The sequence below is a fragment of the Rhyacophila brunnea genome, unplaced genomic scaffold (assembly GCF_057557595.1).
Source record: "Rhyacophila brunnea isolate RB1 unplaced genomic scaffold, BYU_Rbru_1.0 scaffold_2, whole genome shotgun sequence".
NCBI lineage: Eukaryota > Metazoa > Arthropoda > Insecta > Trichoptera > Rhyacophilidae > Rhyacophila > Rhyacophila brunnea.
This window is the reverse complement of record NW_028232859.1, coordinates 5,571,139-5,598,704: the sequence shown is the minus strand read 5'-3', so window position 1 is coordinate 5,598,704 and position 27,566 is coordinate 5,571,139. Positions and strand designations below refer to the sequence as shown.

Genomic DNA, 27,566 nt, shown 5'->3' with positions numbered 1-27,566 from the left:
AGATGATATCAACTGTTTGGTGGTATCCTCTGGTGGTAACTCTGAAGACAGTCTAAGGGACGGAAAATTAAGACTATCAAAACTTTTCAAGGTAATTTAATAATCTAAATAATATTCATAAGGTGACATAAAATCGCCTTTGGCAATGATGTGCGAACTCTAAAAATCAACCGACGTGATACATCAGAATTTTGAAAGTTGTTTATGGTATTCGTCCGTTTTAAATAATGAATAAAAAACAATAAAATACTACACTTACTATTAACTGACTTGGTAGAATTCCATTTTACAAAATAATGCTATAAATTATATCAAACCGAAATTTACATAAATTTAGAATTTACTTCTATCAAATTTAAAACTAAACTGGGTAGGCGGCATGTTACCTACGGACGTAATTGTGGGTTAGGTAGCTATATCTCGGACATTGTTAGAATAATATGTACCAAAGGTATTACATATATAATTCTTGAAATTTGGTTTAACAATAAAATATAAAATCTCATTTCAGAAGAAGTGTATTTCTGTGGTGACTATTCATCCTTAATTTTAAAGGGCATCTCTTTATTTGACGGCGGTGTCATTTGGATTTATTTTATATTGAAAAATTCACTTTTTTCTGTTAGTTACATAACTCTATACTTTATTCTGCAGAAACCCCAACAAAGAAGCCTTCGAGTACGTTATAGAAGGAAAACATGTATTAATAAGAAAAGCTTAAAATAAATACTGTCGAACATATATATAATGGAATGAAAAAAAAATGACAAGAAAAACTAAAAAAGGAAAAAATTCATTGTGAACGGAAAAATATGTTTATCATGAAAAGTTAAAAAAAGGCTCTCGAGTCCGTAATGTCTGGACCGGATGTCTTTTTGCCAGAAAAGCTTTTTAAAAAACCTCTTGAGTAAGTTTTAGACGAGAAAATTTTAATGGCGAGAAATGAGAATTTTGAGGGTAAATTAAAAAAAAACCTTAAAATTTAAGAATGTCTTGTAGGTATTATACCAACAAAATGTGGTCACCGTAAGTATAGCGTTTCTGTCTGCTAAAAATATTAAAAAAAACAATTGTATTTATATTATCTGTATATTAAGGATTCTAATGTATATTATAAAATTTAAAATATTTAATTTAATATATTATTGTATAATATATAGAATTTAACATAGGTATACATGCATATTTGAAAATTAAGTCAAGTAAAGGTTAAATATAGGAGGCGAATAATGCAAATATCTACTTTTAATTGCATCCATTAATTTATTAAGCATTCGTAGTTAATTAAAGGAGAAACAGGGAAATTTATTGTATTATACATTTACCTGGCATCGTATTAGATAATTAATGCTGACGAAACAATGCATTGGGATAAAAATATTATCATTTAAATACATATTAGGTATATTCAGGTGAACTTGAATTTCACCTGAATCATATCTTAGAGAGTGGGTAGATATTTACATCTCACTTTGCTCTTTGTCTCCTGTAAGTTGATTTACATCTAAACTGTATCCTGTTGTATTGAATAAAAGATTTTTTTGTAACTGAGTATTTTAATTACATGTTTTATGTTATAAAGTTATGTTTTGGTTACCTTTTAGAAGCCGTCGATCTTTTCGAGAGGAACTGGTAATCAAAGAGGCTAGAACTGGACGGATGATTCGCACTCGGGTTTAAAAAACTGGACCCGGCATTATTATTCACGGCGCTGCCGCCATTTTGCAGAGATACACCATTCAGATAAGCACCATTATCGTTTATATTGCTAGAGACATTGTTGTTTACGAGCGCCGACTTCAGCGGTACTAGCTCGACATCGCGGCCCTCCATGTTCTTCCCATACAACCTGCACATCGCAGCACACAGGCGTTACTGAAAAACTGAATTTTCAGACGGCCGGCTGAAGTCAAAATCTGGAGAGAAAGGTTAGGGATGGGGACAGGGTTGTGAGATGTATTTTCTTAAGGAAAGTAATATTTTAAAAGGAATAATTTATAATTAACTATTTCTTTTATTCAACAATTCACGAGATTTTAAGAATGTATCATTCTAATTATTGAACATACATAATTCTGAAAACACTCATGAGAAAATATAGCTGATAGAAAAAAAAATGTTGAAAAAAGTAAGACACCCGGCAGGAATCGAGCCTGCGTCTCTTGGGTATCGCGCCCTGTGCATTAACACTATGCTACGACTGCCATGTTTAATTGCGACAAATTTAAACTATTGGCTTTTTTAATACCCGCTCGTAAGCGCAGTAATTAAAAGTAATATATACTTTAATTTAGAATACAAAAACTGATCACATACCGTAACTAAATTTGGAGAGCGCTTATAAGCAGGTATTAAAAAATCCAATCATTAAAATTTGTCGCAATTAAGCATTGCAGTCGTAGCATAGTGGTAATGCACAGGGCACGATACCCAAGAGACGCAGGTTCCATTCCTGCCGGGTGTTTAACTTTTTTTCTATTGGCTATATTTTCTCATGAGTGTTTTCAGAATAATTATGTATGTTGAATAATTTATCATTAATCAATACATAATACATATGATTTAAGAATCTGGCATTCGTTATTTGTACCGAGCGCGATTTGAACCTGCATTCATAATTCATTCATTACGATTACGGCCAAAGTGCTTTGCCGATATGTAATTAAGAAATGTATGCACAATGTAATCACGTAAAAATTTTCTACAACTGCTCATAAGAGTGTTATCTCAAATTCTGTTAATATTGGCCAATTGGCGACATACATTCACAGTTTTTAATAAAGGTATTTACTATAAGTACCTACTTACTTTGATTCCTAAATGGCGCCAGGATCATCCTTTTAATGATGTATGGGTTTAACCTACTGGCACTTGCTATTTTTTTTTAATTAAGCAATGTAATATTATCAAATCATTTATCCCTCTGCGCTGGAATGGGTACTTATACATTTTATTTCAAATTATTTTATGTGTACTTTGTAGTAATAAATAATTTTTAGTTTAACCAGTACAAGAACTGGTAATTACACAGTAGAGTTTCGCAAATCGACTTAAATTTCATAGCAAAATTTCATAAACCATATTTTTAAGTGTTCATTGCAATTGATTGAAAAACTAGAATATTTTAATAATTTTAATCAATCGTAATCCATTCCTGTGGGTCTATTCTATACTTATCGAACACTAAATTGATAAATAGTATCAAACTTAGGGTAGGTTTGTATCAACATATTAGCACTTATTGTAACAATTACACGAAGCCGGTTTTTATTGTTGCAATAAGTGCGATATTTTAACAGCAGCAAGATAGGTGCTGTTAAAATATAGCACTTATTGCAACAATAAAAACCGGCTTCGTGTAATTGTTACAATAAGTGCTAATATTTTGATACAAACCTACCCTAAGTTTGATAATATTTTTCACTTTATCACTTTAGCGGTCGATAAGCATAGAATAGACCCACTGGTCTGAGTTAAGTTAAATTTCTAAGTAGTATTTAGTCTATTTGATTTAACCTTTGTACTTTCTGCGTACATTTGCGTCGTTTTTTGCGACCCGGTGACTTTCTGCCGGTCGAAGTTTTGATGACATGTAAATTGTTTGTTTGTGTTTTCATAAAATTTTACTTTTGATTTATTATTAATAACATTGTTTTTTTTTGTTTAGTTACATATATATGTGATTAAAAACAGGTAAACTAATTAATTTGTCAATGTTTTAACATATTCATTTAAGAAACCTGATTATAATAAATCTCTTAATTTTGATATAGAAAAATTAGCAAACAATAAAATTATCACTGATCCGTGGGATCCGGGAAGGGAATATCTATGGACATGTAGATTGAGAATCTGTTAGCTGCGGATAATCTGACTTCGGCGAGTAAAATAGATATTTCGTCAGACATGAGTAGTGATTAGTGGTTATATTATCTATGGTTCTAGTGGTTGGCATAGGTAGAGACGTGTTAAATTCTTCACATCTCCAGAGGATTCACAACTTGACGTGTAAATTTACTGATGAGTGTGATAACCCTAAAGTGTAAGCATGCGCGCGCACATGCCTTGTTATTGTGTGATATGGTCGGGAATATTTGTTTGCATTTTCATTTAACGTTTTGACCCTCAAGACCGCAGTCTGTAGTGAATATTAAATAGGCCCTTTATTTACAATAGTAGTTGAGGTGCTATTTTCCAATGGCAACCTGTCGACGTTGGGTGGTAGGCGTATATTGTGTCACAATTTATATGTAAGCATTATTATAATACCACCATTGAATTTAAGTCTATCTCAGAAATGTAAGTAGGTACCTGGTAGCTATCGAAAATAGAATTTCCGTTTGGTTGGTTATTATTGTTGAACAGAATGTATGACAACTTATTATAACAATAATATGATAGTTGAACAATTGGTTATATTATTCTACTATGGGAAATTTCTATTATGGGAAATTAAAAGTGAACAGGTAATTAATAATAACTTTAGTAAATTGAGAGGCATACTATATTGAGACTGTAGCCGTCGTCGGGTCGGTGCAGCGCTCGAAATGGACCGGAACGCAGCTCCTGTTCGTGAATTCATCGAGATTATCGCTCAGTCTCGTGGAAAAATTGCATCATTTACATATTTAAATATAATTTTTAAAGTTTATACGAAACTGAAAACTTAACTCATTTTTCATCTACCTTCCCGACAACATTATGCCCAAATCTTGCATGCCACAAAACTGTCCCATCAAACCGTCTAATCTTGGCAGATATATAACAAAAAATCTACTAAGTACATACACTCTTTTTATATAATCTTACATAAATATTTTAATATTTTCGGAAAATTATCGAGCGCTCCGGTTCGTAAAATTGCCCATTTCGAACGCTGGGTCGGTGTAACCCAGATCTCAATTATAATATTATTTATTTATTCATTTTCACGTAGAATCAGCCAGTATCCAATTATCGTAAACTCAAAGAAATAACTGACCTAAATAAATTATAATATCATTTCTTCATATTAATTTCAACGACAGTCAGCGAAATGTCCAATTATCGTTAAAAATAGCTGATTCAAAATTTATTGAACAAGTCATTTCAATATATTATTCAATAATGTGTCAATAAATAGCGGATCATAATTGACTGGAAAGAGCAGTCTATCATAACTTCCCGGACTGTCAGTATCTCAGTCTATGTATCGCACAGCATCTTATCTACTGAGCCTCGGACCTCGGAACAATATCACAACTCTTGTACCGACTGTTTAAGCCGCAATAAAACCTCGCTCCTCCATCCATCGGAGCAACCACCAATTCGACTTCTCATTTCAACTCCTGGTCACCTCCAACAGCGGTCTCGTCATTTAACAACGAGACCGCTAAAAGACTATCAAAGGTTTCAAAGTCGGTTGCCTCCCTGAACCGTCATTTTAGATAATCACACAAATACGGCAAGCACATTTTGAACTGCAAATAGAATACATTTGCAAACATATTAAGTAAATACCTAAAACATATTATAAAAATTATTGATATTCATGTAATAAATAAACCAAGAAACAGAGGTTTATGAATAACTTTTCAACCATCCTTCTATTCAATACGATTCTACTAACAAAATTAACTTTTAATAAAATAAGAATACGATATTGAACATACATAATTTTAAAAAACACTTCTGAGAAAATATATCATAACCAATAGAAAAAATCTTTTTGAAAAAAGTAATCCACCCGGCTGGAATCAAACCAGCATCTCTTGGGTTTACGCCCCGTCCGCGCATTATCCTCTATGCTACAAGGCGACGTACTAATTGCGACAAATTTTAACTATTGGCCTTTTCAATACCCGCTCATCAGCGCTATTCGAAATCAAATTATGATTGATTTCGATATTGATAGTATAAAAATTTCTAATATTATATTTTTTTTAATTCAATTCTTTGCACTCTACGTATTAAATTTAGAATTTTTATTTTCAAATATTAAACCATTCCACTCCTGGGCAGCGCCGGGTGATACTGCTAGTAATTTATGTTGTAGAACTAAGCACGTCCAAGAATATTGACAGGTGGCAATGCCAACTGGTAATTTTTTCTAGTATATGATAAATGTAGCTAAATAAATTAACAATGTTTAAATTTTATATCGACAAGTAGGTAGGTACTTGATGTTATTGGTTTTGGTTGGCAGCTTCATCTCCTACGATACATTACGATAAGGATCGGGGTCCGGATAATTTTGCCGTCGGGCAGCAGCCATTTTGTAAAAGTATTTTACACACATGTACTCAATGGAATGTAACTAAGTTTTAGCAATAAAATGTGTATTACTTTTCAGGCAAATCAGATACTTACACGTTTGAATCTAATTTTAGAAATAAATAATATTATATACTTACATACTCTTTTATAGGTACTCGTTTATTACTCCACTGTACTCCTCAGTATTTTAAGTTTTATGGCAAGTTTATTATTATCATTAAAGACCAATATGATGCATAAACCGTATTGAACCGGTATTGGGTTTTTGTGGGGTAAATTACCATCGGGCTTTACTGGGTTCTGTAATCCTTGGCGCATTGAACCTACGGAACGATAAAAAAACTCTAAAAAGCGCGTGAAAAAAGAACTGAAATATATTAAAAGATGACAAAATGAAATATATTATTAATATCAACGCACGTGTCGACTTCAAAATACTGCAGCATCTCAAAGGCGCAGTGTCCGCGCACATGCGCATCACACACCAATTGATTTTTCCCACGAGACGAGAAACGTCTGTCGGTGAGAGAGGGACAAAATACACTTTCCACGATTCAGTCCATAATGTTAGAGAAGGACCGGTATTGTCAGTGCATAGTCGTCAACGTATGGCATGCGTACCATTGTTATTATTATTTGTCTCTATGAATCATCATCTGCCAAAGAGGTTTCTTAATTATTTTTTTTACGAGAAATGATTGTCAACTATTCTCAACTTATTTGATCAGTGCTCTGACCCGAGAACATCATAAAAACCTCAAAATCATAAATAATATTAATCTAGAAATAAACTTGGTCCGAATGGGACTTGAACTCACGTCATTCGCTTTCCAGGTGAGCGCATTTGCCTTTAAACTATTGATCCGTCTATGGTTCATGCGAATTATGTTTTTATATGTATGTTTAACTTGAGCTACCTATTTCAAATTTCACCAATCATCTACTAACTTAATCATAGAATCGATTTCAATTTTATTGTAAATTTTGCATTTTGAGAGGTTACACATTAAGATAGGTCGATATAATGTGGGTATTGTGTTATTATGTTCCTTCATATATTTCTTTATTTTTTATGGCCAGTGGTAGATATTTTGTGTTATTTTGGCAGCGTGATCTTTTCTACTTTTCTAAATACATACCTACATACAGGAAAATAAATCATTAAACTTAGGTACCCACTACCAATAATGATTATAATGCTATTATATATATTTTGTAGAAGATTCGTCGAATCTATCAAGTAGGTAGGAATTTACATGTATCCATAGTCTAAAGAATTTACTATCTTCGTATTGTATTAGTAGGCAGGTTCAGTTATATTCCTGCGCATCTATTCTATACACAAGACTGCTTTCGGCCGCTACGGCAGCTATCTAGGGTAGGTTTTTATCGAAATATTAGCACTTGTTAGTATTGTTGAACAGATACGCAGATCTCAAAATCTACGTATTTCAAAACATCTGTACCTATTCATTTTATTTTGTCATATGGCTTAGGTTTGAGTCATATTATGTATGTACCATTAGGGCCCGTTTCATAAAAATACGTATGTAAATACGTGAATGTATTCGTTACTTGGAATGGGAATTATTACGGAGTGTTTCAGACGTGTTCCTATTCCAAGTGAGGCCCGTTTCAGACGGGACACCGGTGTCGGGCTCGTATATAATAAGGAGGCCTATGTATTCGAATGAAGGGGCTTTTGTATTATGTTTATGAACGCCCCAGAGCTAATGAGTCAACGCGTGTCCGATACTTTTTCCGTCGGCCGCTACACTCTCAAGCCGCCGATACACTTGTTTTTATTACCGCAGCCAGTTTTATGTTCTAATTTATAACGCGAAATTATGCGTTAACTCATTAGCTCTGGGGCGTTCATAAACTTAATACAGAGGCCCGTTTATTCGAATACAAAAGCCTCCTATATTATATCGACCGCAACACCGGTGTCCTGTCTGAAACGGGCCTAACGTATAACGCATATTATACCCACTCAGGCCATATCGATTCAGATTTAATCACTAAATTTGCTGTTGCATAATTGTTAAAGACTTTTGTTTCTAAATAAATAATATTAAATAGGTACCGTGAATATAACTGTAAATAAACTGGTTATTCATCACTTTTTCATTTCATTCACCGGAAAATTATTCCCCATTTTCAAAAACGTCTCAACTGACTAAACGTTTAAGGAATTTAAGCCTTGTTTTAATACAAAATTAAGGTGATTTTATAATACCTGGAGTTAGTAATTTATATTAAGTATAGTGTTTTATGTTACGAATATACCTTTTTCCTAATGATATTTCCACTGTTCAAAGAATGATAATGAAATTGCAATGTGTGTATGTACACATTATAATATATGTACATAGCAGTATTCTCTTCAAATATTTACATTTGGGAGTGGTTTGACCAGTCAGCGTACAATTCTATAAAAAAATAATTACCATGTTCGTTCCTAAGCGTCATATAAATGGATTGCCACATGGTGGGGGTTATATCCCCAGATATCTTTACTGGGCAATTAATAGTTATTTGTCCAGGATATTATTACACACTTGCACTAAATTAAGCATAATTGAAAGCAACATGTATTTCTTCACAGTTGCGGGATCGAGCCAGTGACCAACCACGGCTTCAAATATGGGCACTCTACCAAGTGAGTGAATTATTGATTGAATCATAGGATGCAATATTCAAATTTACCTGATGATGTGTAATGTGTACGGAAAGAGAAGAGCTGCCCAAGTCGGTTCAACCAGCTGTTGGTCCCATCGGAACGTCCGACCTTGTCGCCACAATACCAACGTGAAGATCTCTTCACTTAGAATGTTCGGCAGTTTTGTATTAGCTTTAATTTGTTACTTACTACAATTTTTAATATTGCCTCTGCGTGCTCATCTCTCCCATGGGTTCCTTAACTTAAAGTCATGTAAATTCAGTCAAAGCACATTTGGGTGCATGGCTTAGTCTTTGGTTTGCTCCTGAGACATTCCCAGTCATAAAAATAAAAATGATGCTTCACATCAAGACGTAGGGTTCCGTGATGCGCCCGATTAAGACCGGGTGTGGTTTGGTGGGGCCTTTAACTTCAATGACTGATGTGTGCAATTGTTAAAGCACGCTACCGATGACAACGAGGCAAAGTATACAAGTAGTCAAAAGGTGTTTTCTCCATGTATCTTCTTCTTTCTGTGGCGTATCCGATACAGGAGTCTGCTATGATATATTATTATAACACACTAGGGAAGTTCCGCCCTTCTCCCCTACGTCTGGTGTGACAACTCCCTATCTGAGTCTTCAACCCCCTCCCCCCCCCGCTGCCCGCTACACGAAAGTAATAGGCGAAAGTTTTTTTGATGGATCTAATTTTAAGTTTACAGTTTACGGGAAATCCGCGAATATTGATCATACGCCTGGAAATAAAATTTGAATTGTTTACATTATGTTTTTATATTATAGAGTAGATAGTTACGCGGTTTGTAGTACAAAAGTGCAAGCGTAGCGTTTAGTCGTAGCTGCTACGCTTAAAATGCGTAGATGGTGTGCGTAGCTATTGTAACACACCGCAAAATTTCTACTGGGTTAAAAATGAATGACTGTTCGCTCATAACTTCAATATATTTTAATAGAATATTCCTATTCTAGGGGATCTTACCGGACTAAAGATTTTTAATTTCATTATAGCCTCTCTTGCAGTGGTGGAAATACGTGATGTCAGATCCCGCAGTGTTGGAGGCCCATGGGAGATATATCAAAATGACAATATTCGCATTATTCTACAATGTCATAAAATAGGCAGGCACTGGGATAACTAGACGCCAGGACAAGTGGACGCCGCTGTCGAATGAAATAACGTTCATAAATGAAATAAATAGACTTCGTTACGATTTGAAACATAAAACAGACAAATTTAATAAGTTTCTATCTACTACTTTAGTTTTAAGTCACTTTTCTCTTAACATATTGTTTTTTGAACATACATAATTTTGAAAACACTTCTGAGAAAATATATTATAACCAACAGAAAATCTTTTAAAATAATGTAAGACACCCCAACCCACCCCGCAGGAATCGAACCTGTATCTCTCGGCGATACTCCACATTAACCACAATGCTCAAGGAGTCATACCTAATTATGACAAATTTTAACTAATGGCTTTTAATACTCACTGGAGTGCTTTCTAAATTGAGCTACATTGGCAATCGGCTTTTGTATTTTAAATCAAAGTAGGTACTAACCGACGTCACGGATCACTCCAAGATTTTTTGTTGTAACTTACTTGAACTTGCTAATAATTTTTAATTAACTATTTTTTTATTAAGCGAATAATTCACAAGATTTAAGAATGTAACATTCTATTTATTGAATTAAATTATGTATGTTCAATAATTTGAATGTTACATTCGTAAATCTTGTGAATTATTCGTTGAATAAAAAATAAGGAAATATCATTATTTACGTCTGCATATTTAAATTCTCACCAAGTATTAAATAATATATAAATATTAAGTATAAGTACCTACTTATATTTTAAAAGTACCTATAATTCAGGAACGTCTATTTATTTTCGAACTTCATTCGATTGCGTAGCACCAAGTTGTTCCGACGCTAATCGTTCTAGAATCTAGAGTCTAGACCAGGAGGGGGCAAACTGCGGCCCGCCGGGTATTTTTTTGCGGCCCGCCATCATTAATTGTACTTCTGATTACGAATAACTTTTTTATATATATTTTTTTTTAAATATTGACAATAGATTAAAATTTGTTTAGCAATAGTACGCGATCCATTTTCAATAGATATTGATAGTGTACCGATAGAGCTACAACTTGAGATTATTGATCTGCAGTGTGACATTGATTTAAGAGAATTGCATCGTCGTGAAGAAATCTCCAAATTTTACAGTGCCCTTAATTCAGACAAATTCGACCAACTTAAAGATTATGCAAGAAGAATGTTCATTAGTTTTGGATCAACCTATATTTATGTGAAAAAACATTTTTGATCATGAACCTCAATAAAAATTCTTTACGATCAAATATCTCCGATGCCCATTTTCAAGTAGTTTTGAGAATATCAACTACAAATTTAACACCTGAGTTTAAAAAAATGTTCAAAAATGTACAACAGTTTCATTCTTCTCATTATTTTTTTTGCAATGTTTATTTTTCGTGATAATAAATAGTGTATATCTAAAAATGGTATTTTACTTGCGGCCCGCCGCTCATTTTGAATTCTTGAATTTGGCCCCCCATCCAAAAAGTTTGCCCTCCCCTGGTCTAGACCCAATATGCATTACTCGCATCGGAGATCTGAGAAATGTTGAGAATGTGTACAAATGATCACCAAAGAAATTTTAAATAGATGTAACGTCATTTAGAAAATATTACTGCATGCGAAAAGAAAATAGAGTCTAAAAATAGTTAAATACTCCATAATAATTAAAATACTTATGCTTATATGATTAGTAAAGGAGACAATGAGAAATCGAATCGACACTGCCAAATTAGTAATATTCACATAATAATTAATATATAATTTCTCGTTCAAAGTAGTTGTAAAAAACTTAATAATATTTTGGCGGTTATCTGAAAAGTAGTGATTTTATAATATTATCCCTATTTTATTTTCACACAGGTATGCTTGTATCAAACTTGACCTTGAACAGTGGTGATTATTTTAGTTTAGGTATTCTACTTTTGGTAACAATCTCGTGCGAGTGTGTGACCCGAGGACCAGCTGTAGCGCTCCAGACATCCAGCAGTTCGGCCATCAAAAGGTTAATGCCTGAGCTATATCCCTGCGTCAACTATTCTCCACAAAACTTATACTCCGCAACTATTAACGAGACCCAGCCGTCTCATCGAATAAGCAATCGAAATAAGTACATGGTATACTTATGTACTTACCTAAATATATGATAACACGCAATACCTACGTATGGGTTTTGTAGAAAATTTATCGTGATATATAGGTAATAATATTGTGTACCTACATGAAATAAAACATTTTGAAACATTAGTATACAGTTGTAATATGGGTTGGTACGTACCAATCAGTGGTGAAGGGTGGAGGTAGGCTATTGAGATCCGCCATAAATAGTGCACACTAAACTTTGTCAGTCATACATATTTGTTTTCATTGAAATGAGACTACAATTTACAGATGCTGTTGGTTAGTTTTCAAAATTCCATTAAACCAGCGAAAACCAAGCTATAATAGATAATAGTAAAAAAATACTCGTCTATCTATCTATACAATATCTAAAATTATACAATTAAATCATACATAACTTTGGATATTTTATAGATAGAATAATATTGTTTTATCTATTATAGTTAGGGATAGGCAGGGCTTAATGAATTTAAAAAATGAACCAACAATTTTGTGTAATATGTATTCTTAATCCAACGAAAATAATGAGTATGAATGAAAAAGTGTGTACAATTTTGTCGTATCGCCCAAAATATACTAAAACTATTATGGTTTCGTTTAGGTGGGGTTTAATTGATTTTTAAAAACTAATCAACACCATCTGTAAAGTATAGTCTTAGTTCAACAAAAACAAATACGCATGACTAACAAAATTTAATGTGAACTATTTATGGCGTACCTAAACAGCCTACATCCACACTTCGCCACCGGTACCAATATGTAATGCAATTATGTACTGCTTTATTGGAAAGTTTTGTATCATTTCATTCGAAGAAAGATTTCATTAAGGTATGATATTCTAGGCAGGACGAAAACGAGAAAAAAAATAAAAAACCATTAATATAAGTCGGCTATTTAGAGTAGGAAGCTCCCAGTATTTATTTACAGAGTGACAAAGACGAGGTTATTTTTGTTTGTATTGTGTTTATTGTTATGCAAAACGTGTATTGTAAAATGAGACAGTAAAAGCTCTACATATAAGTTATTTCAGGAAAGGTTTCCTTTTATATTATTTGATTTGACGAGACAATAGGCAGTAACATTTCAGATGATAAATGGATTTAGAATGACTGTAAGTACCCAGCTGACTCCCCGAAAACCTAGAACACGACGATCGAAAACATGAAGTGCTTTTTTCCAATATAATAATATAGGGGTTATAATTTTTTAGCGTACCTACCTAATAAACATTTTCTACCGGATTTTGTATCATGAATAGGGATTGCAATACCGGTATTTCAAAACCGTTATTCAATTACTAATCGATACCGAAATACCAATTTCAAAAATAATGAATACCGGTCTTTTCGGTATTAAGAAAGCATAGGTACACGTTTATGTTTTTCGAAAATAATTTAATGTTCTTTTTTCATTACTTAGTACTAACTATATACGCCCACGGTGGCCGCGCGGCATAAGCGTTGGACTATCATGCCGTGGGTCCCAGGTTCGAATCCTGGGTCTGGCAAGTACACATATTGTTTTTCAATGTGTGTGTGAGTCAGGGTATGGACCTAATAGGTTGAGCAAGTGGCTGACATCCATTTCTCGTAAAAACAAAATCTGTTAATACAAACCTCTACTCTGTGGAGGCCCATATGATCCTATTAGGATCGGACATGGTCGAAGAAGAAGATATTGAAATTGGTGTACCTATAAGTTGTTTGAAGACTGAAACCAACAAAAGTTAAATAATATTAAAACAAAATCCCTCAAATTGTCACGATGAATTAACATATTATTTCGAAGAAGAAAATATTCGTGGCGAATATTTCCAATTTTCCTATAACTATTGATCCAACGTTGATAGTACCTACATCCAACAAACGTTGAATTTAAGAGAAATTTTCCTGTGCCCGGACTTATAGTAGGTACCTAATTGTAAAAATTAGCAGTTCTAAAATATTACGATCTTTACATATTAGTAAAAATCAACATTATAAAATATGTAGGTAGATATTTTAGGTTGCTATAAAATAGTGTTTAAAAAAATAATAATTACAATATTATTATTAATAGGTAGGTCTTTCTATAATATGTTTGACGAATACCGGCATTAATACCGATATTCAATAAGGAATACCGGTTATTGATATATTCATTCTTATATATTCGGTATTGCAATCCCTAATCGTGAAGGTAAAAATAATTTTCAGACACTCTTCGTATGATTTTAGAGCGTTCGCTTTTTATCGTATAAGTCATTAGTTACGGCACTACAGTGACCATATTTATTATTATATATTTTTTACCCTTGACTGCGACTCCCTGTCATATCTCTTCTCCTTTAGGTGAAGATCTGTTGCTCAGGTATTTGTATTTTCTCTGACAGGCCATGTACCATAGCGGAACAATTTAATTTTGAACATGCAACGCGATTTATTCTAGAACGCATAAATTAGGTAGGCATGATAAATGTGATCATTGTTATGATTTCTATCGTACACAGTATTTACTTACGCCAACAATATTGCATCGCTTTTTCTCGCTCGGCACTTCTCCGACTATGGTTAGGCAGTTGTTTAGATTATCGAAGTTCTATGTTTTGATATATTAATATTTAATATTTTGTAGTTGTGATCCTTATCGTCACAACTACAAAATAAAAGAGAAAAAGAAAAAAGCTGAGCATGAGACAAAGGCATGGGTTGCGTGCATCCTTTTCAAGCTGAACAAAATTACTTCCGTAACCTCGCAACTGACAACTGTAAAAAATTAAATTAGAATATAAAAAGGAATTGCACGGCTGAAGGCACGTGCAATCTCTGATTAAAGATGTACTTACTAAAGTCCTGGGCGCCACACGGTCTTGATACCGTGAAAGATTGTAATTATATAGCAGAGTGGAATAAAGGGGAAATAATAAATGAAAGAGCTGATTATGTACTTGACCAAACTATATTATAGCGAAAACAAGAATATTACATTAAAAGGTTATTAAGGAAATACTATAATAACGGCAAGCAGCTAAGTTTTAAAAGAAACATTGGAAGATAAGTGAATCAAATAATAATAGTTTTACAATACCAAACTTGGAACGAACACAGAGGCCTCAAGCACTGCGGCTGCAATCGTGCTGCTTTAAGTGACGTCCATTATAAATGTTGGTAAAACCAAAGCAGAGCACGACTATCCTGTATGACAGACCGAATCAAAAAGCCCTGTTGCTACTTTCACACCTCGCGACGTCCGCTGCGGCCGGAAATTCTAACAGCGACATCTGTGGAATCGCGAACGCTCCATGACTTGACCATAAATATTCGACGGGGTTACGGGGTTACGGAAGTAATTTTGTTCAGCTTGAAAAGGATGCACGCAACCCATGCCTTTGTCTCATGCTCTGTTCTTTTATACTCTACTCCAGCTACCTAGCTGTCGACACTTTTCTCTTTTATTTTGTAGTTGTGACGATAAGGATCACAACTACAAAATATTAATATATCATTGGCGCGCTTCCGAATTGTTTTTTTCTCACCTTCGTTTTGTTACAATATTTCATACTTCGGTTGTAGAAAAAAAGCGATTATCCTTTTCAAGCAGTTTTGTTCCGTGGTTTCGCATACTGGCAACACTTCTTTCGTGATTCATTTTGTAAATCGAAACGTCAGTTTGGTCGGTCGACATTTTTTTTATTTTGATTTTGCTGTCAGATTAACATTGAAAGTTTGGTGAATCATTTATTATAGTTCGTTTATTTAATGTGTTTTGTTTTATTTAAATTCAAAGTTTGGTTCAGTTTCATTTGTTTCTTATAGTTTTTTTTCTGCCTGATCATTCATTGCATTGTGACATTTGTAGCTTCCTACCCACGCTAAATTTAATATTATATTTCATGTTTCGATGTATAATATGTGGTGACATTTCTTTAGTGCTACCATTTTCAGTTTGTGCCCAAATTCTTTCTAATTGTTTTCACATATTATGATTTTGTTTTTTGAGATTTCAGAAATTTTTGGTTACCTATTATCGATGACAGAACTTGGTATAATATCGATCAATAATGATATGGATGAAAACAAAATTATTACCAATGGAATTAAAACATTCCCTAGCTATTACATACATGGAATTCCCAAAACAGGTCAACGTTACTTTATCTTTATAACCTAATATCTTATTTCTTAATCAATTCATTTGCATTAAATTCAGTTTTTACAGCCTGTCAAATGTTTCTTTCTTGCGATTGACCATGGTTTCAAACCGTTCTTTGTTTCTAGCTTCGTTTGTTGGCCGCTAGAGTAAAATATTTGTATAATTAAATCATTTTTTTCAATTACAAAATTTATTTTTTTAATTTGAATTAACTTCCGCAGATTTTTGTTTATTAGAAAAGTAAAATTATTTAATTTAAAGGACTCATCGCATATAGTAAATTATTATTAATGAAATAGATTTACTTAATTAAATCAATATTTTCCTGATTCATTTTTTTCAAATGTCAACGTTAAAATTTATTTAACTTTCTGATCTCTCGATCCCTCAGTTATGAAGTGATAATCAATTTTCCTTTTAATTTATGCCAGTTTTCACAAAATTTAATTCTGTTCAATTTAACTTTTTTGAATTTTTCTTGTAACTGAACCATTCTAAAATTTTGTCTTTTGATTTTTCTTTAAAACATTAGTTTTGCAAATATCCGCATTTATACAAATAAATAGCGTGTCTCTTGTTGATTATTAAATAATTCAAATTTAATAATATGTTCCGCTAATTACTTTTTTCATTTAACCTTTTTACACTAAATCTTTGTTCGGAACTTTAAATGTCATTTTCTCCAACATATTTTGGTTTGGACAATCATTATGATTTGTTTTGCTTTTGAAATTTATTAAACCATTAATTTTGCAATCTCAATTATAAATATAGTTTTGCTTGCATACTATCTCATATTCAACTTTAACGCTGAATTCTTTTATTATATTTGTCTAAATTTTTATAAATAATATCCTATAGATTGCTTTGCTTGATCCTAACGTAGTATATTGGTTTTTCTTTTTCTTTTTTATTGTGTTTTGGTAATACTTCTTGCGTCGCAATTCAACTATATCTATATCTCAACGATATTTACTCTCATCTAACTGTGATTAATTATCAAGTCGACTTCATTAAAATTTTTTGATTATAATATTTACAAATATGACTTTAATTATAATATTTACAAATTGACTATGAATATCATTATAAAAGAATTATTATAAAGGTAATTTTTCATTTTTTGTGAAGTTACCATGCTAGCATTACAAATTGCATTTGATATTCTCTAGTCCTCTTTGTTTTATGTCATATACATTATTTGTTAACGTTGATAAACACCCCAGATTTTAATTAGTTTTTTTTGCCTCTATACAGCTTAATTTATCTCATAATGAACCGCTTGTGTTTATTTCTTGAATCTGAATAATTTTTGCATTTTTTTTCCTTTCTTATTTTTTGGCATTTTACACCTTTCTACATTGTACTTTAATCTTATATCGTGGTTTCAGATGACTGTGCGCTGACCGTATTTTGATCGTGGCTTTTCAACTGCCATGACCAGCCAAGTGAGTACCGTGTTTTGCAGTCTCTCGGAGCAGAGGTATACCCTATCCGCTATAGCAGATATTGGCCCAAGTGCGGCATTTAATTTTAATCAATCGGTGCTACGGGTTCCCGCTTCGAGAGGCGGGTTTCACTCTTGGGCGGAGCAGTTGGATACGCTTCGAGGAGTCATTTTTGCTTTCATATTTCTATAGTACAATTTTACAAATTTATATCGTCTTGCCAATTTTGCATCAAATTCTAATAAGGTTTGCTATTATATTTGTCTTCGCGTGTGGTTTTCTTTCGTTTCATTTTTATAACTTATTTTCTTTACACTGTCTAAGATGGTATATTTAGCTCACGCAGTTCAATTCAGGAGGAGTTTTTTTTTATTGATGGAAGATTTTGGAGATTTTAATATTTTTTTTTGACTGCTAGCCTTTTTCTCTGCGCGTTCACGGGAACTGAAGGTGGACCCGTGACGTCTCTCTCTAAAGACCTTGGGTGCTGAAGACGGTCCCCAAGGCAGGTGTCTTTTTTTCTAGCAGTTAAACTCTGTACGGAAAGGAGGGCTGTTCGCTTGCCTTTTCGTCACATCTGCAGCCATGGAATTCGCCTTGAACGTGGGGATTCTATTGGACTCTACTGACTTTGGGTCAATTTTTGATAAGTGTTACCTGAATTGGATTGTGAGGAACCATTCTTTTGCTTAAATTCTTCTTGGCCGTTATTCATACGGAACCTGTTGCATGTTAGCTTATTTGTTTTTTTATAGCCCTCACTTGAATGTGAGACGCGCTATAACCTATATTGGTTTATTAATTACATTTAACTTCCGACGTGTTACTGATGCCTTTGCAGTTGTCTGTTTTCCGCGTGGCTTTTCCGTTTGCTTTATTTCTTTATTCACTTTCACGTCCGCGCCTTTTGACGGATCCCAACCTGGAGTTTTAGGAAGCTTTGTGGGGGGATTTTCCTTCCGGATGGAGACGCCGGTCGTGGTTGAGAATAGTCTCTTGTGTTGCGAGATCAAGTTAATTTTAACGTTCACGGTGTGGTAATCATATTGTAGGTTAAGTTAGTTTAGGCTTCATCCCTAGAGTAGTCCTGAAGAATGAACCGTGTTTGTTGAAGTTTACGACGTCTCGTACCGCAATCGTAGACCTTTAACGTAGTTATTTAAATTTAGTTATCGCGGAGCTTTTCTCGTGTTTTTTTTTCGTTCTCTTGTTTTTGTAATTAACAGGAAATCTACGCGTAATTCAGTACGCAGCTTAGATTATCAGCTCACGTTACTTTTATATTTATGCATTCAGGGAATCCAAGGTACTGCGATTGGTTGTCAACCCGCTGTTGAATTAGTCAGATTTGGTAGTCTGTACTATTTTGTTGTAGTTTAATTTTGCTAAATTTATTAAATATACGGATTGACGTTTGTCGTCAATACATTATACCGTTAGCCTCATACGCACGCCAATTCAAAAGTAGCTATTTACCATATTTTCTGTACTCATTACCTTTTAATTCAGTAATTGATCAAGTTGTGGAATGACTTTTTTCTTTTTTTTATTGCAATACTGTATTTAATACTGTACGATGATCAGTCGACAGTTCATTTATTATTACCATACTGGTTTTTCTTCTTGACGTATTGCATTGCTTCCATCAACTATTTGCATCATTACACTTGAGCTGATTTTGATACCTTATTGTCAAAATCAGTAATCTAAAATCTGAATTATAAATAATCATTTTTATATATACAATTTATTTTACGCTTAGCGTCTTATTACTATTGCTTACTTACTAAAACTTATTGACATAATTTCACAATTTATCTGGGTTGTTTATGAATGTATTTTGTTTTGTTTTGTAGATGCTTCTGTTTCATATTTTTTTTTCATAAAAACAATTAGTTATTTCAAATCATTCTTCGTGGTGGAACTTCGTTAGGTAGGGAAAACTTCTACGATGGCTCCTAGACCTTCACTACCCCGTAGAACACCCTCCCGTTGGACCACCTCACACAATTTCAAGATTACTTCCCTCCGACGTCAACCATCGGAGGCGAGCTTTACACCCATTTCTCGTCGTTTTTTTTACATAACATCTATCGAAGCATTGAAACGTACCAGCCCACGTCGTACGCCTCTTGGAAGGGTCACCCAAAACCGGAAAGCTACCACCAGGATACCGTCCGATGAAGCTGATGATTGAAAATTATGTTGCTTTCACATCTCCTCCCGTTTGCTGCCCTTTGTGCACGAGCCCCGGGAAGTTCACTCCTACTTTGAAGACATCCGGGACGCCTCAAGACGAAGCTCGCATCATGGCTGGACCTTCTCTTTTCCAAGGACGGGGATATTGTTATGTTCAAAATGACCATAACCAACATTCATACTCTGGCAACCCCGTCGAATATTTATGGTCAAGTCATGGAGCGTTCGCGATTCCACAGATGTCGCTGTTAGAATTTCCGGCCGCAGCGGACGTCGCGAGGTGTGAAAGTAGCAACAGGGCTTTTTGATTCGGTCTGTCATACAGGATAGTCGTGCTCTGCTTTGGTTTTACCAACATTTATAATGGACGTCACTTAAAGCAGCACGATTGCAGCCGCAGTGCTTGAGGCCTCTGTGTTCGTTCCAAGTTTGGTATTGTAAAACTATTATTATTTGATTCACTTATCTTCCAATGTTTCTTTTAAAACTTAGCTGCTTGCCGTTATTATAGTATTTCCTTAATAACCTTTTAATGTAATATTCTTGTTTTCGCTATAATATAGTTTGGTCAAGTACATAATCAGCTCTTTCATTTATTATTTCCCCTTTATTCCACTCTGCTATATAATTACAATCTTTCACGGTATCAAGACCGTGTGGCGCCCAGGACTTTAGTAAGTACATCTTTAATCATAGATTGCACGTGCCTTCAGCCGTGCAATTCCTTTTTGTATTCAAATTTAATTTTTACAGTTGTCAGTTGCGAGGTTACGGAAGTAATTTTGTTCAGCTTGAAAAGGATGCACGCAACCCAAGCCTTTGTCTCATGCTCTGTTCTTTTTTTATACTCTACTCCAGCTACCTAGCTGTCGACACTTTCTCAGTTTTCTCCTTTTATTTTGTGGTTGTGACGATAAGGATCACAACTACAAAATATTAATATATCAGTTTATAGTAACAACATATTCGTAGACTACTTCTTTCATCGAATTTGACATAATTCAATGTCAAGGCTAACCAACGAAAAGGATAAAAAACTTAATAATAAATAAATAATGAAACTCGAAACCTTACACTTAAAAATATCTTTTTTATTTCGTAAAAATATATCTTACAATATGATTATGTAATTATAGTAATTTATTATTTAGAATCGACCACACCTTTCCCAAGACATTATCAAAAGGTAGTTAGTATTATAAGTATTTATAATAAACAAAAATTTTATTGGGTATCCAATCTATTCAGAATCATAAAATGTGTGTACACTTGAGATAAAGTCTTTAATTATTTTTGATCGTTATTTTCTTGATTTTCAAGAATGTCAACCTTATGAAAGTAATTTTCTACTTTTGCTAATGCTTCTTCAATCGAAGACGCGTGCGGCTCGATGTGTAAATCTACTGACTCCGGTGTCTCGTTGACATCTAAAATTTAAAATAAATAAAAACTATTTCAACACGTGACAAAACTAATGGTAGATGTACATGATGTTAACAATTATTATTATATACCGTAATAAATTCAATACACTTTTAGTCATTATTGTTTTATGATTACATAAACAAGAATACAATATAACATATTATAAATGTGTTCCAAAATTCACGCAAAGTTTGAATTTTGCGCCATTTGTGCAGTAGAGTGTTGTCAACGAAAAAAAAGATTCAGGGTTATTAAAAATGGAGCGCTATACGAAAGAACAGCGCGTTTTCAGTTTTGAGCATTATTTTTAAGATAATGAAGGTTTGGCAGCTACAGTTCGCAATTTTCGTAGAAAAGCTGGTCGGAATAGTGATTTAACTCCATCAACTGTGAAGAGATTAATTTAAAAAATCAGGGAGACTGTATCAATGGTGATCGTATACACTCTGGCCGTCGTTCAACACAGAACATCGAAGCAGTTCGTGAGTGTTGCTGAGAGCCCAGGAACATTCAATTCGGCACCGTGGTCAACAATTGGACGTTTCGAGAAGCTCTCAACAGCGTATTCTCACGAAAGATTTGCATCTTCAGGCTTACAAAGTTCAATTTACTCAAGAACTGAAGCCTACTGACCACGCACAGCGAAGAAAGTTCGTTGAATGGATTATGCAACAACAAGTGGATGCTGATTTTTCGAACAAAATCATCTTCAGCGCTGAGGTTCATTTTCATCTTGACGGCTTCGTTAATCGACAAAATTATCGCATTTGGGGTTCAGAAAATCCACGAGTGATTGTTGAGAAGCAAATGCATCCACAATGAAATTGAGCTCTGTATCAACGAAATTCAGCCACATTAATGCAAAACGGTCATGGAAAAACTCGACAAAAGCGTGCGTATGTGCCAGCAAAGCCGTGGATGCCATTTACCCGATATAACCCTATACTCAATACTGTATACTTTATGAATCAATAAAAATATTACGAATTTTAATTAAAAATCTGTGTTTTTATTACTTCTTGCGGGAATTTTGCGACACCATCATTAAACTATTTAAAGAAACTGTACCAGCATACGAACTTTTTCCTAACCGTATAGAGCTCTAATCTTTTTTCGAGATTCCCCGTTTACTCAGTTGCATGTTTTATATCAGGGTTTCCCAAACTATGTTCCGCGGAACAGAAGTGTTCCACCGAACCTGAATAGGTGTTCCGCGACAATTTGGAAAGATTTTATACACTTTTGCAATATTTTCTGACAACTAGTAAGGACGATTCCTGGGTTCGGAATCCATTTTTCGTGACAGCTAAACCAGTAGGCTTAAGCGCAAGTGACTATGAAAATCTTATTGATTTGATTAGTGACTCTGATTTGAAGATCAGCCTTTAAATGATTTCTGGGCGAGTTTGTCAGAAGAGTACCCCAATTTTTCAAAACGAGCTATTATTGTTTTCATGCCCCCCACAAGGGGGGGCTGACAGGGATTTAGCCTGAGGGCACGGGCTCTGGATGGGCCCGGCGTGGCGGATTGATCAGATAAGTAAGATAAACACACATCACAAATTTGCTTTAATTTTAAATTAAAAAAAAGTCGCCTGCGGTCCGCTAAGTTCTAAGGTCCGCTGCGGGTCTGCTAAGGGCCGTTAATTTGAGCTGTAACAAAATTTGTTAATGTGATGTGACACACTGCCTTTAACATTAGAGATAGGTAGGGGGGCCGCCAAAGATCCTAGCCTGAAGGCCCGCTTCAGGATATGGGGGCCATGATTGTTTTACTTCCGTTTTCTACTACCTATTTATCCGAAGCAGGATTTTCTATTTATGCTGCAACGAAGTCAAAGTGCAGGAACAGGCTCGACGCCACACCAGATATTAGAATGCAACTTACCAATATTGTGCCTGATATCAAAAAGATATAATTCAAGGAGTCAAAATTATCAAAGTCATTATTTTTTTTAAATTTTAACTAGTAGGAATCAATCTAAAAAATAAGCTAACTGTTCCGTTAAAATTTCCGGGTTTGCGAAGTGTTCCATTGCAGAAAAAGTTTGGGAAACCCTGTTACATAACATGTATCTATCTATCACTTCGTAGTATTCATCACATATGTATAAAAAATATTTAATACAATACATGTTTCATTCGCTTTGTACACTTCATCCAAGATACTAATGATTTTTCGGTATTTTTAGTTATACCATTCGAACTATGATAATTGAGCTGAGATGAAATAGATCGATAGAACGTTGAATGTTTATTCGGCTAAAGAAATTAATAAGGGATTCAAAATTCAACATAACTTTTTTCAATGTTCTGTTGAACATATTCTCAAATTGAATGACATATTATTCCTATGACAGGAAAAATGACATTTCTTGATTCTTGCTGGTATTTGCAGTGTATGAATTTAGGGGAAATCATTCAAATTAGATATGTTGCTATGAAATTAATACACAAAGTTCATAAAATATAAACTAATGTTTAGGATTACATGCTTAGATTCACCTTTACTGATTATTTTTCGAGAATTCTCGAGACCAGACTTCAATTTCTAGTTACACTGTTGAATCCTTATGCACGCATAAATAATAATGTATGTGGAGGTGTGAAAACTGCATTACACTAATTTTTTTAAACTTGTACCTACTCACAGAGCTGACACTCAAAGATAACTCACAGAGCTTCTACACCGGGTAGAGGAAGAGAGTCGCAAATACGGCATCCTTATTAATAGGAATAAGACCAAGTTAATGGTTGTCGATCAGGCTAACCTTCTACCAACAGCAAGTACACTCCAAAACTTAGAAACAGTGGAAGAGTTTGATGCCTGGGATCGACCATTAGTGGAACAGGCGGAAGTGAAACGGAAATAAGAAGGTGCACACAGATTGCAAAAAATGCGATGACACGTCTTACCACTGTATGGAAGGATCGGGGAATTTCGATGCGACAAAAACACACATGTGCAAACATTAGTGTTCTCTATATTTTTATACGGAGTCGAGTCATGGACCCTGAAGGCAGCGGAAGGCAATTGATGTATTTGAGATGTGGTGTTGGCGCCGAATGCTTCGTATTTCTTGGACAGAACACAGGATGAACTAGTCAATCATCTAGACTCTGCAGATAAAGGAATGGTTCTCGACAATATGTCTGAGACGCATTCTGCAGTTTTTTGGATATATTGTCCGGCACGGACCAGACAACCTGGAGAGACTGGTGGTTTTGGGTGGCCTTCAGGGAAGGCTAAGCAGAGGAAGAGCGTCTGCGCGCTGGAGCGACAAAGTGAAAGAGCTGACCGGGGGCACCTTCATTCTGCCCTGAGAGAAGCGGAAGATCGAGAAGGATGGAAAGTCTTGGTCGGTCAAAGGATGGCAAAATTAAAAAATGATCACGATCCTCAGCCATGAGTGTACGACAAAGAAGAATTGAATTTTATAAACTAACAACACTATCCACACATTGTAGCCTAAGTTCAATGAAAACAAATACGTTTGACTGACAAAGTTTAATGTGCACTATTTATGTCGAATCTTAACAGCCTACCTCCACCGTTCGCAACTGGAGCATACCCACCAGTAACAAAAAGAACAAATATTAAGGAAGAGTTAATTGTTTCACAAATGATAAATGAGTCAAATAATAAATAACAATAAATGTAGATACGAAATTTGGTCATCACTTAAATTAATATTGTGTTACATTTATTTTAGGTAAAGAAGGGCCAGCATATTGACTATCAAACAAATATTTTATGAGACATTTAAAGCTATTTGCGGTAACAAAAAGTGATATATTTAAAACCATACGCCAGATGCAGCTTTTGTAACTAAGGCACCTATTCAAGAATACTAGTTCTGGGAAGACGAACACTAAAACGACCACGCTGAATAAGTTGCATGCATTTGTATGCAAACATCCAATACAAACAAGGTATGAAATGCGGCCCACAGTGTGTAGTTCCCGTTGGTCTCACCACAAGGTGGATATATATGCGGTATGCTATAGATAGACAGTATAGACACGGTGCCAAAATTTAAGAATGATAAGTATCTATCTGTTGATTTTAGATTATATTCACATCATGCATGAAAAAAAATATAGTTACCTTATCTATCTACATTTCAAGGTTACAAAATTGAAAGCAATAAAAATATAGCATTACCACTTACCAATGACATATTAAATGGACGACTCACTTCATACCCGGCGCGCACGAGAAATTGTGCATGAAAGTCATTCACAGATGTATAGGTAGATGTCACGTGACCATTGACGTATCCGTTTCCATTATGCGATAAAAGCTTCGAGAATTTAGAGTAATATAACCTTTATTGTAATGGCGTATTAGTGTCATGATTCATTGCGTTAGAAACAGATTCTCGGTTACTTACGACTTCTCGGAGATTAGACGCAAGTGAGCCAAGCGAATCACAGGCGACTGACTGTCCAATGGTTCCTGTCATTCAATTGCATTGAATAAACATTCATCAATATCTTAAAATTGCATTTTATAAATAATGAATAATACTAACACATGCAAAGTGATATCCCATCTTTCTTGGAGTGTTTAGTAGATTTTTTTACAATTTTTAACTAGGCACATTGGCATTTTGTAACACAATAATAACGGTGGAGTCGAAACTTGACAGTCAAAAATTTTGTATGGGCAGACCCAGCGGTGTCGCCAGACCGCTTGCAAGCAGAATGTTCATTTGAGCGTAGGATACCGATATTAAAATATGAATTTCGCCATCCGGCAGACCCGACACAAAGTGAGTGTCATTTTATTTTCTAGATGCTTCGTCCATATTAATGTCATTGCCACTTACCCTCATTTTTCTCTCGTAAAAATACTCGTTTGAGGTTAAGTATTTTTCTTGTTTTGCAATCATATTGAAATGTTTTTTCAGGAGGATTATCGAAAATTGGATCCACAGTTTCTGATGGGTTGGGATCTTCTTTAAAGAATAAATCTGTCCCCATGCAGTGTCCATACTCCGCTTTAAATGAGAATAGGTACAAAATACAATATGAAACATAATGTCAATTGAATGCCATTTTGGTTCAGGTTGGAGTAGTCATCAAAATAGCCATCTCTTAAGCCGTGTATGTGGGTTCAAATCGTGGGTCTGTCAAATATTACATGGTTTTTTTTATTGATTGATCCATAGCAATGAACCGATTTGGTTGGCGAATCGGTTTCTCATAAAAATGTGTGTTAAAACAACCGCCACTCCAGCAACGCCCATATGCGCTGCTTAGGAGCTGCTTGTTAAAAGGTTTATTATTATTGTGATTCTGATAAAATGAAAACAAATAGACTTCGAATTTCCACAAGATTTGTCGGTGTCATTGACTTTTTTTTTTTTTTGATGGCTCAAACCTATTAAGGTTTTGTATTTGTATGTAACTATTTTTGGTAATTTTATAGAATTCCATATTTTCATTGTGGTTAAAGTGTTTTGAGACAAAAACCAAACCAAAACCTAACACAACCTACTGGGAAACAACCCAAAACTCAACACAACCTACTTATCTTTGAGTTGGGTTTTGTTAGGTGTTGGTTTGGCTTTTGGTCTCAAAAGATCACAATCACAAAGACTATATCAAGTACTATAAAATTACCCTATTTTTAAACATGTTTGATTCAAACCCATGGAGACAGTTTGGAATCCAACATGGATATTAAAAAAAAAAAACAAATATTAGGTACATACCTTCAAAGAAATGGTTGTTCAGTTGGAGAATTGGTTTATCCGAGTCCAAACCAATTGCTTTAAATATTTTAATATTATTACTATTCATTGTTTCTGGTTTGACGAGGTCTTTGAAATCAACAAACAGTAATATTTCTTCTTCGGAATCCGATTCCGAATCTCCCATAACCTCAAACATTGCGACCCACTAATAACTTGATTATTAATTTTAAAAACAACAGCAGACGTTTATAAGTTTTACTATAGACAGTATTGATATATTATGCTGTTCTCGTATGTAGTAAAATTTATTTTGTTCGATTTGAGTGTTGTCAAATTTGACAGCTCGCAGCATAGACTAATATACTCGGCACTTGCTCCCAGCTGGCGCTGGCTAAACAAATTATTATTATCTATGCATAAATGCCAATCAAAAAAGTTTTTTTTCCTTCAGAAAATGGAGAGGATAATAATTAATTATAAATCATATTATATTCTTGGTAAGTTTAC

The 27,566-nt window shown here is 34.3% G+C and overlaps 2 protein-coding genes and 1 long non-coding RNA gene across 3 annotated transcripts in view; 1 reads left to right on the top strand and 2 right to left on the bottom strand.

Moving 5' to 3' along the window:
• LOC147071741 (uncharacterized) overlaps positions 1 to 1,833 on the bottom strand; it is an 80,968-nt gene extending 79,135 nt beyond the window's left edge. The window contains exon 1 of the mRNA XM_085946393.1: positions 1,598 to 1,833. Coding sequence (XP_085802519.1) covers positions 1,598 to 1,833 — 236 coding nt within the window. The remainder of the gene's footprint in view (positions 1 to 1,597) is intronic.
• Positions 1,834 to 15,764: 13,931 nt separating this feature from the next.
• LOC147071740 (uncharacterized) lies at positions 15,765 to 20,511 on the top strand. The gene is made up of 4 exons (XR_015070574.1): positions 15,765 to 15,878; positions 16,133 to 16,274; positions 17,677 to 17,733; positions 19,590 to 20,511. It is a non-coding gene; the product is annotated as an uncharacterized LOC147071740 (long non-coding RNA).
• A 493-nt stretch (positions 20,512 to 21,004) lies between these two features.
• Positions 21,005 to 27,473, bottom strand: LOC147071739 (general transcription factor 3C polypeptide 6). Its single transcript, XM_085947351.1, has 3 exons — positions 27,078 to 27,473; positions 26,190 to 26,360; positions 21,005 to 21,359 (listed from the first exon to the last, which is right to left on the bottom strand). Exons 1-3 carry the CDS (start codon positions 27,253 to 27,255, stop codon positions 21,220 to 21,222), a joined length of 489 nt encoding a protein of 162 aa, XP_085803477.1. The 5' UTR covers positions 27,256 to 27,473; the 3' UTR covers positions 21,005 to 21,219.
• Between the last annotated feature and the right edge of the window lie 93 nt (positions 27,474 to 27,566).

Bases quoted from the DNA above. Each gene is read 5' to 3' on its own strand.
- LOC147071739 (XM_085947351.1), bottom strand. From the start codon at position 27,255: ATGTTTGAGGTTATGGGAGATTCGGAATCGGATTCCGAAGAAGAAATA. The intron at 26,361-27,077 runs GTATGTACCTAA...TCTCATTTAAAG, and splicing joins GAACAACCATTTCTTTGAAG to CGGAGTATGGACACTGCATG. The intron at 21,360-26,189 runs GTAAGTGGCAAT...TTTAAATTTTAG, and splicing joins TTTACGAGAGAAAAATGAGG to ATGTCAACGAGACACCGGAG.